This window comes from Mustela lutreola, chromosome 3, assembly GCF_030435805.1.
Source record: "Mustela lutreola isolate mMusLut2 chromosome 3, mMusLut2.pri, whole genome shotgun sequence".
Classification (NCBI taxonomy): domain Eukaryota; kingdom Metazoa; phylum Chordata; class Mammalia; order Carnivora; family Mustelidae; genus Mustela; species Mustela lutreola.
The window spans coordinates 41,957,685-41,967,176 of NC_081292.1; the positions used below are offsets into that span (position 1 = coordinate 41,957,685).

The 9,492-nt window shown below is 35.7% G+C and overlaps 1 protein-coding gene across 3 annotated transcripts in view; it reads left to right on the forward strand.

Moving 5' to 3' along the window:
- Positions 1-8,833, forward strand: part of VIRMA (vir like m6A methyltransferase associated) — a 59,267-nt gene extending 50,434 nt beyond the window's left edge. The window contains exons 18-24 of one of the 3 annotated variants that reach the window (XM_059166015.1): positions 1,259-1,411; positions 1,896-2,056; positions 2,607-2,703; positions 4,935-5,101; positions 5,560-5,810; positions 7,451-7,584; positions 8,486-8,833. In XM_059166015.1, coding sequence (XP_059021998.1) covers positions 1,259-1,411; positions 1,896-2,056; positions 2,607-2,703; positions 4,935-5,101; positions 5,560-5,810; positions 7,451-7,584; positions 8,486-8,704 — 1,182 coding nt within the window. In that variant the 3' untranslated portion in view covers positions 8,705-8,833. Of the gene's footprint in view, positions 1-1,258; positions 1,412-1,895; positions 2,057-2,606; positions 2,704-4,934; positions 5,102-5,559; positions 5,892-7,440; positions 7,585-8,485 lie in introns of all 3 variants that reach the window. The other 2 variants (XM_059166013.1, XM_059166014.1) reach the window with 2 other exon arrangements.
- The last annotated feature ends 659 nt before the right edge of the window (positions 8,834-9,492 follow it).

Here is a 9,492-nt window from a genome sequence, read left to right on the forward strand (position 1 = left end):
TAAGCCGCTGCCTTCGGCTCAGGTCATGATCTCAGCGTCCTGGGATCGAGTCCCGCATCGGGCTCTCTGCTCAGCGGGGAGCCTGCTTCCTCCTCTCTCTCTCTGCCTGCCTCTCTGCCTACTTGTGATCTCTGTCTGTCAAATAAATAAATAAAATCTTAAAAAATAATAATAATAATAATTTTATAGGGGCGCCTGGGTGGCTCAGTGGGTTAAGCCGCTGCCTTCGGCTCAGGTCATGATCTCAGGGTCCTGGGATCGAGTCCCGCATCGGGCTCTCTGCTCAGCGGAGAGCCTGCTTCCTCCTCTCTCTCTCTGCCCGCCTCTCTGCCTACTTGTGATCTCTGTCTGTCAAATAAATAAATAAAATCTTTTAAAAAAAAAATAATAATAATAATTTTATATAGTATTTTTTTTTAATCTTCTTAAAAATTCTTTATTACTATTTCTGTTAGTATTGTATATACAGAATACTTCAAATTGTGCTAAATTTGACCCTAGATTTTGTGAGACGGCTTTCTTTGTATGGTGACAGATGGTAACTAGACTTATTGTAGTAATTAGTTCTCAATGTATACAAATATTGATTCACTGTTGTATACTGAAACTAATATAATACTGTGTGTTAATTAGACCTAAATAAAAATAATAAAATAAGATTGTGTTGTAAAGATTTGGAACTACTTAAGTGTTCTAGCATATGTGACAATGTGGATAGATTTATTTTCATGAATCAGGACTTGGTTAGCTGGATGAATTTTCTAATATTAAATTATTGTCATGCCAAAACTCATTATATTATATTGTTTACTTTTTAAAGCAAGAAATAATAACTTTTTTCATGACAGCATATAGCCATAAATATGGTAGTTACTGTTTTCTCTAGTTGTTTGCCTTAACTCCAGAAAGATAAATTTAGGTTCCATCAGTTCTTTATTATAGTAGGCATTTTATTGAGTATCAGTCAGTATATTACATGTCCTGCAAGTGCCATTGTATTTGCATTGGATGTTTTTGTTGAGAAATCTGCTGCTAGTCAATTGAGTATGTGTGTTTACCTGTTTATTTTTTGAGTCTTACTCAAAGAGACGTATTTCAGTCTTGAGCTGACTTTCTTAAAACTAGCCATTTATATTAATGTAAAAACCAAAATATTGAGGGGAAGATTGCAGCAAATGGCTTAAATATCTGAATAAGTTTGGAAGCATCTTTGCAAATTTCTCTGCTCTCAAATTTAACTTGTATGTGACATTTACAGGGATGTTGTGGAGATGATAGTGGTCTCATGGAAGTAGAGGGAGCTCATCCATCACGGACAATGAGTATTAATGCTGCAGAGTTAAAACAGCTTCTACAAAGCAAAGAAGAAAGTCCAGAAAATTTGTTCCTTGAACTAGAGAAGCTTGTTTTGGTAAAAAAAAAAAAAAAAAAAAAGGAAAAAAATAGAAACAAGATAAAAACAGTTCAATCCCAAGATAAATTTATCTTCTCTTTTTGACTATACAAGTTTTTCATAGTGGCCTTTTTAGATAGTGAACCCTCAGTTGGTACTTAAAAAGTTTGAAATACTCTTTAAATTAATAATTGGGGTGAAATTCTCCATACTAATATGAACTAATATGAATCTTAAGGAAGAGGGCAATAGTTTTTGAATTATCTATTGTTTGAATGCAGGGTACCCCCTGCTACCCTTCTTCAGAAATAAAAGGACAAATGTTTTTCATGTTTGTTTTATTTGAACATGTTTAATATTAAGTTGATAAGTTTTTGATGGTATTCCAAATTTCTTAGTAATCAAAAAATACAACATTTTCTACTAAAGAATCAGTAGATTATGGGCATAAATGTTCCAAGTTTTACCTGCATCATCTTACTCTGGTTTTGTCTGTTTCTAGGAACATTCAAAAGATGATGACAATCTGGATTCTTTGTTGGACAATGTAGTTGGACTTAAGCAGATGCTGGAATCATCTGGCGATCCTTTACCCCTTGGTGACCAGGATGTAGAACCAGTACTTTCAGCTCCAGAGTCTCTCCAGAATCTGTTTAACAATAGGTAAAATAAACAGTTTTCTGGTTAAGTAGATAATGTCTATTTAATGACTGGGGTCTAAAGAGGGCCAGCGAACTGTTTTTCTGTAAAGGACCAGATAGTAAAAATTCTAGGCTTTGTAGGTGATGTTTGGCCTCTGTTGCATATTCTTCTGTAGCATCTTGTTTGTTTCTTATGGCTTTTTTAAAAACTTAAAAACTTTAAAAAATAGAGCATTTCTAGCTTATTGGCTATATACAAGCAGGTTTGCAGAATGGGGGCCATAGTTTACTGATCCCTGTTCTAGAGGTTATATGCCTCTTGATCTTTGAAGCACTGTACTTTTGAAGCATAATGACTATTCAGTTTGTTGGAATTATTTGGAAAAATTAAATACAGTTTTGTATGTGTTGGTACAATATAATAAACTTGGTTTTTAAGTACTTATTTTGCTAATGGTTTTGAGGGTAGCATTTTTAATTGTACCTTCCACAGATTTTGCTTAGAAGGTATTTGATTTTGGAATATTTGATTTTGGAATTAAGTGTTTTACCAAATACCTCTCTTGTTCTAGGACTGCATATGTGCTAGCTGATGTCATGGATGATCAGTTGAAATCCATGTGGTTCACTCCATTTCAGGCTGAAGAGATTGATACAGATCTGGATTTGGTATAAATAATTTTATTATTAAATATTAGAAAAAAGTTATTGTTGACTTTTTTCATTTTTTATGTGTATTGTTAGCACTAAAACAAATTAGATAGTGTATGGCTGTTAAAAGCCCATGTGAGGACAAGCACTGCATTATTTTTGTATCAATTACCCACTAATGGTATCCAGAACACTCAGTTCTTTCTAGTTAGATTGTATATTTAAGAATGAGATTTTTTTAACGCACAAAGTATGTTTTTGCTAAAGTACTCTGAAGCATTTTTCTTGTATTTTTAGGGTATAAAATAGAGAAAAGTATCCCCCAAAATTACAGTTCATTTGGGGTTTAAGGAGAGGAATAGTATTTTGGCAGTTGGCTCTTAATTTGGGGGAAATGTAAAGAACTTGCTTGTTAGTATAGGTACAAATGCTCTTGAACATAATGCTGCGAACAGGTAAGAGTATAAATAAACATTTAAAATTTAAAGCACTCTGATTTATGCTTCTCAGACTGTATTAGGGAGGATGATTTATTACATATTACTGTACCATGTATTTTTTTTTCTTGATCAAAAAAATAAATATATTTGGATATTCTGTGGTCCAAAGAGTATTAGTATTTATCATATCTCATTGCATATGAGACTAAAAGAATTATTTACTTTACGTTTAAGGTATATTTAATATATTGAAGGCTCCTTTCCCTTTTTAAAAAATATTGCACAAGATTTTATTTAAATTGCGTTAAAGGGGCGCCTGGGTGGCTCAGTGGGTTAAGCCGCTGCCTTCGGCTCAGGTCATGATCTCAGGGTCCTGGGATCGAGTCCCGCATCGGGCTCTCTACTCAGCAGGGAGCCTGCTTCCTCCTCTCTCTCTCTGCCTGCCTCTCTGCCTACTTGTAATCTCTCTGTCAAATAAGTAAATAAAATCTTTAAAAAAATAAATAAAAAATAAATTGCGTTAAAGAATTAATTCCTCTTGGGGTGCCTGTATGGCTTAGTCAGTAGAACCTAATGACTCTTTTTTTTCTTTTTTAAAAAATTTTATTTATTTTTTTGAGAGAGGGTGAACAAGAGAAACAAGCAGGGGGAGTGGCAGAGGGAAAAGCAGAGTCCCCACTGAGCAGGGAAGCCTGACACAGGGCTCAATCCCAGGACTCTGAGACCATAATCTGAGCTAAAATCAAGAGTCAGACTTAACCAACTGAGCCACCCAGGCAGCTCCAGCATGTGGCTCTTGATCTTGGGGTCATGAGTTCATACCCCATGTTGGGAGTAGAGCTTACTTAAAAATTTAAAAACAAGACTTAATTTCTCTTTTAGTGTAAATTGTTCAATGATTTTTTTAGAACTGCTCTGTCCAATAGAACTTTATGCAGTAACAGAAATATTCAATAACCTGCGCTGTCCAGTATAGTAGCCATTAATCTTAAGTGACTGTTGAGTAATGAAATGTTGCTGATATAACTAAGAAACTGAATATTATTTTTTATTTAATTTTAATTAATTTAAATAGGCATGTGTGGTTAGTGGCTACCATATTTAGTATCACAGATCGAAAATATTTGTGTTAGAAGTTGTTGTTTCATAACTTTTATGTCGAAACACAACTATCTTGCGATGAAGATTAGAACTTTACATGGTTTGGAAAATTTGGGGTCTTGGGTTTGCTAAATTTAAATAAGACTTAAGTAAACATAATTTTTTATTTCTTTGGAAGTAAACTTAGATTAGACCATCACTTAATGCAGGGAACTTTGAGAACTGTGGCACAGAATCCTTTTATTACAGATATTGTGACTATACAAGGCTTACAAAGTATGTTATTTTCAGATTGTTTTGGAAGAGTTTTGGAGATGCTACTTTGTTAATTTATATAGATAAATCCTGAGTTCCTGTCAGACAGCAGACAGCCCTTCTTTGGGGAGAAATGCCACTCTACCCCACCCCAAAATTCATCTGAATTCCTAAGATTTTTTTCTTTAACTACCAATGATGTTGCTTTTTGAAAAGACGAAGGAAAGGGATGCCTGACTGGCTTAGCTGGCAGAGCATGCATGTTGGGTGTAACGATTACTTAAAATCTTAAAAAAAAAAAAAGAAAGGATGAGGGAAAGGAGCAGACCTATAATTTATTTATTATGAGAGTTAAATATGATCTATAGGAAATACAAATTCCTGTAATAGAATGTTACATTAGTAATTAATGTAAGATGTATTTCTCATTTTGTTTAATTTTTATGACTACAGGTGAAGGTTGACTTAATTGAGCTCTCTGAAAAATGCTGTAGTGACTTTGACTTGCATTCAGAATTAGAGCGCTCATTCTTGTCAGAGCCATCATCTCCAGGGAGAACTAAGACCACTAAAGGATTCAAACTTGGGAAGCACAAGCATGAGACCTTTATAACTTCAAGGTAAAATTTATTATACGGAAGATCTTGATTGTGGTCATGGAAGCTTACTTATTGTTATGTACTTTAAGATAGCCACATAACTATAGAGAAAAAAGGAAGGTGATGTAATACATGAGTCATGAATATTGTTTGGATTTTTTTTTTAAAGATAATATTTTGACCAGGATATACCCAGTACATTTGTCACCTTGTTCTACTTTATGAGACTTTGGAAGGTTTGAACAAGTGGTGAGCTGTATTATTTTAAATAATGGTTAATCATAGCTATAGAATGTGAGTACCATTCTTAGCTAGTTTTGTTGTGTATCCCTGGAGAGTAACAGATATTTGCACCATTAACACAACTGAATGAAGAAGTAATTGAAATGGATTTTTCAGTATTGCAAACTTTAACTTACATATTCACTGGAAATTTGAAAAAAAAAAAAAGTTTTCATGGAGTGTTTTTGTTTTAATAGTGGGAAATCTGAATACATTGAACCTGCCAAACGAGCCCATGTTGTGCCGCCACCAAGAGGAAGGGGCAGGGGAGGATTTGGACAGGGTATACGACCCCATGATATTTTTCGTCAGAGAAAACAGAACACAAGCAGACCACCATCTATGCACGTGGATGACTTTGTTGCGGCTGAGAGTAAAGAAGTGGTCCCTCAAGATGGAATACCCCCACCCAAACGGCCACTCAAAGTATCACAGAAGATTTCTTCTCGTGGTGGATTTTCAGGCAATCGAGGAGGACGGGGTGCTTTTCACAGTCAGAATAGGTTTTTCACACCACCTGCTTCAAAAGGTGACTTTTTAGCATTTCTTTTTAGAGTATTGGCATATTAGAGTATTGAATAGAAGTGATTTAGATGTAAATGATTCCAATGAAGTATTTTTCAGTTATTACAATTAAGCTACTACCTCATACCAGTGGTTAACTATTTGCAGAGTACTTTATTGGATAGAAAAAATCTTTAAGTTAATGTTTAATTAATTGCCTGTTTAGTGATAAGTTTAAAAGAAGTCACTTGGCTAATTATGTTCTCTTTCACATTGGGAATTGTATTTATCCTTTTTGAGAAGTATCTATACATTCTGAATAGTATCTGTAAGTTCCACTTACCAACAATTTTTTTAGGATTTTTTAAGAGTTTCTTTATTCACTTGAGAGAGAGAGAGAGAGAGAGAGCAGGAGCAGAAGCATGAGCAGTGGGGAAAGGGAGAAGCAGGCTCCCTGCTGAACAGGGGGCCCAACATGGGCTCAATCCCAGGATCCTGGGATTATGACCTGAGCTGAAGGCTGCTGCTTAACCAACTGAGCCACTCAGGCAACCCCTCTTAGGATTCTTTTGTGTAGTTCACCATTGGGTCCCTTATCTACTTGCTTCTTGATGTTGTATTTAATCCTTTTTTCCCCATAATTTTATTTTTTATTTATTTTTAAAAGATTTTATTTATTTATTTGAAAGAGATCACAAGTAGGCAGAGAGGCAGGGCACCTGAGCTGAAGGCAGCGGTTTAACCCACTGGGCCACCCAGGCACCCCCTTAATTTTATTTTTAAGTACTCTCTATAGCCAACATGGGGTTCAAACCTATTACTTCAAGATCAAGAGTTACACGCTTTACTAACTGAGCCAGCCAGGCACCCCCATTTAATCTCCTTTAAATTGCGTCAAGATTTTATCTGTTACTGAATTCCATTTCCAACGTTGTACACCTGTGTCATACTTATTTCAAAATGCCATCCTCCATATGGGACCTAGGGCGACCACTGCACAGCAGAGCTTTAAACACAAATCTTACCTCTTTTTAAAGCTACAGTTATGGAATTAACAAAAAACCCCACAAAACTTGTTTTATGGATTGTTAAAGGTGGCTGCTTTTAGTTATTGCATGATGTTTTTTGCTTCTGTGATTTATTAAACATTTTTTTTTAAGATTGTATTTATTTATTTGACAGAGAGAGACACAGTGAGAAAGGGAACACAAGCAGGGGTGGTGGGAGAGGGAGAGGCAGGCTTCCCACTGAGCAGGGAGCCCGACACATGGCTAGATTCCAGGACCCTGGGATCATGACCTGAGCCGAAGGCAGACGATTAACAACTGAGTCACTCAGGTGCCCCTGTTAAACATTATTCTTGTTTAAAAATGCTTCAAACTTTTAGAAACTATCTGAGTATACTTGTAGAAGTTATACTTTAGGTTATACGTGGAACTCCATCCCAGGACCCCAGGATCATGACCTGAACCAAAACACATGCTTAACCAGCTAAGTCACCCAGGTGCCCCAAGTGTTGAGTTTTTTGTAATACAACTGAAGTAGTAGATCTTGATTGTGTTATCTGTGTTTAGGAAACTACAGTCGTCGGGAGGGAACAAGAGGCTCCAGTTGGAGTGCTCAGAATACTCCTCGAGGAACTTACAATGAAAGTCGAGGTGGCCAGAGCAACTTTAACAGGGGCCCTCTTCCACCATTACGGCCACTTAGTTCTACAGGTATACATCCTTCCTAGTTGATACTGCTGAGAGAGAGAAGTGAATCCTTCTTTTCAAATTGTTGGATGTCATATACTCTCATTCTGGGAGAAAATATTTTCGAATATAGATTTAGTATTCTAAAGGGAGTTTAATTTTGTATCTGCAAATGAATGCTCAATGTGTATTTCCTTTAGGAATAATCAACATTGGATTCTGAATATATATATATAATCTGGGCAGTTTCATAGTTATGTGCTCTATTCTTTGTAATCTAAAAGATTTTATTTATTTATTTATTTATTTGAGAGAGAGCATGAGCAGGAGGGGCGGAGGGAAAGGGAGAGAGAATCTCAAGCTGACTCTGTACTGAACCCGGAGCCCAACACAGGGGTTCAATCTCACAACTGCGAGATCATGACCTGAGCTGAATTAAGAGTTGGACACTTAACTGACTGAACCATCCAGGCATCCCATGCTTTATTTTATATTTCAATAGTGAAAGCCAATCCTTAAGGTACTTTTTTGACCGACGTATTTTAATAATAGAGATACCTTCATATAGTATATTCTGTTTTTATTTACAATATTGTCTTGTGTGTGTAAGCATGTAACCTGTTTTTCCTAAAACACTACTATATCAAGTTCGGAACTCTTCTGATCAGAAGTAGCTTTTGGCTCCAAAGCACTTTCTTTTTTATAACAGCTTTATTTGAGATACAGTTCTCACATATCATACAATTTAATTTAATTTAAAGTGGACAGTTCAGCAATCTTCACCATATTCACAGAACCAGCACACGGATTTTCAAGGGGCAATGAGTAATTTCTGTCTTAATTTGAGTTCAGTTTTATAGATTACATTTCTATAGTGGGAAAGGAAAGGATGTTATGACTAAAAATTATATTTTTTCTTTTATAGGCTACCGTCCAAGTCCTCGTGACCGTGCTTCCAGAGGTCGTGGGGGTCTTGGACCTTCCTGGGCAAGTGCAAATAGCGGCAGTGGAGGCTCAAGAGGAAAGTTTGTTAGTGGAGGCAGTGGTAGAGGTCGTCATGTACGATCCTTTACACGATAAAATTTCTTTTGGGAACATCCTGAGTGTATATGAACATTTCATGAGGACAATAAAAGTAAAATAAGACATTAAAGGACCAACTTAGACTAAGCAGTTATCTGGAGACATCTGAGAGAATATTTTTATCTGAAGAAAGCAGATTTTGTTTGATACCTAACACAAGATTTCAATAAAAATGCAAACTTTGTATGTATGTTTGTATATATTTTTTTCCCTTTCATATATAACTGTTTACAGAATTTTTTAGGTAGAAAATGAACAATGAAGTGACTTTGGTTTTAGTGTATTTTTGCCTATGCCACATATGCCCCCAATAACTTTCTCAGCTCATGGTGCCCTTTAGTGTTTCAGTAACTTTTTCACAGCACACCTAAGCCAAGTTTATTAACAGTTGGGGTCAGACAACTTAATAACAATTTCTGTCATAACCATGAGTAACTGTGAACACTGCCATCTTCTCAAACCTTGGAATAAGCTTGGACACCATCAGTATCATTTTCTCTTCCACTATGCTGTTCGCATAGTACTTTTTATCACAACTATTAAAAACCTGGTCTTGCAAAGATATACTGTCATGGAAAAATATTGAAAATATAAAGTATCTTGAGATAGTAGTTTGTGTTATGTCTAACAGATACGTTTCTCTTAAAAACTTAAAATATCGTGTGGCATCTATATTAATTTACAGGGGTGCCCTGGTATACAGTTTTAGAAATCTTTTGGCTGTACGGAAAGAAGCATGACACTCGTCTTGACATTTGAAAGAATTATGTATGGGGGGGAGAAGAAAGATGTATGTTCTTTGTGTTTCAGCTTTATACCTACTTATGCTATTTTATTATGCTATTTTAT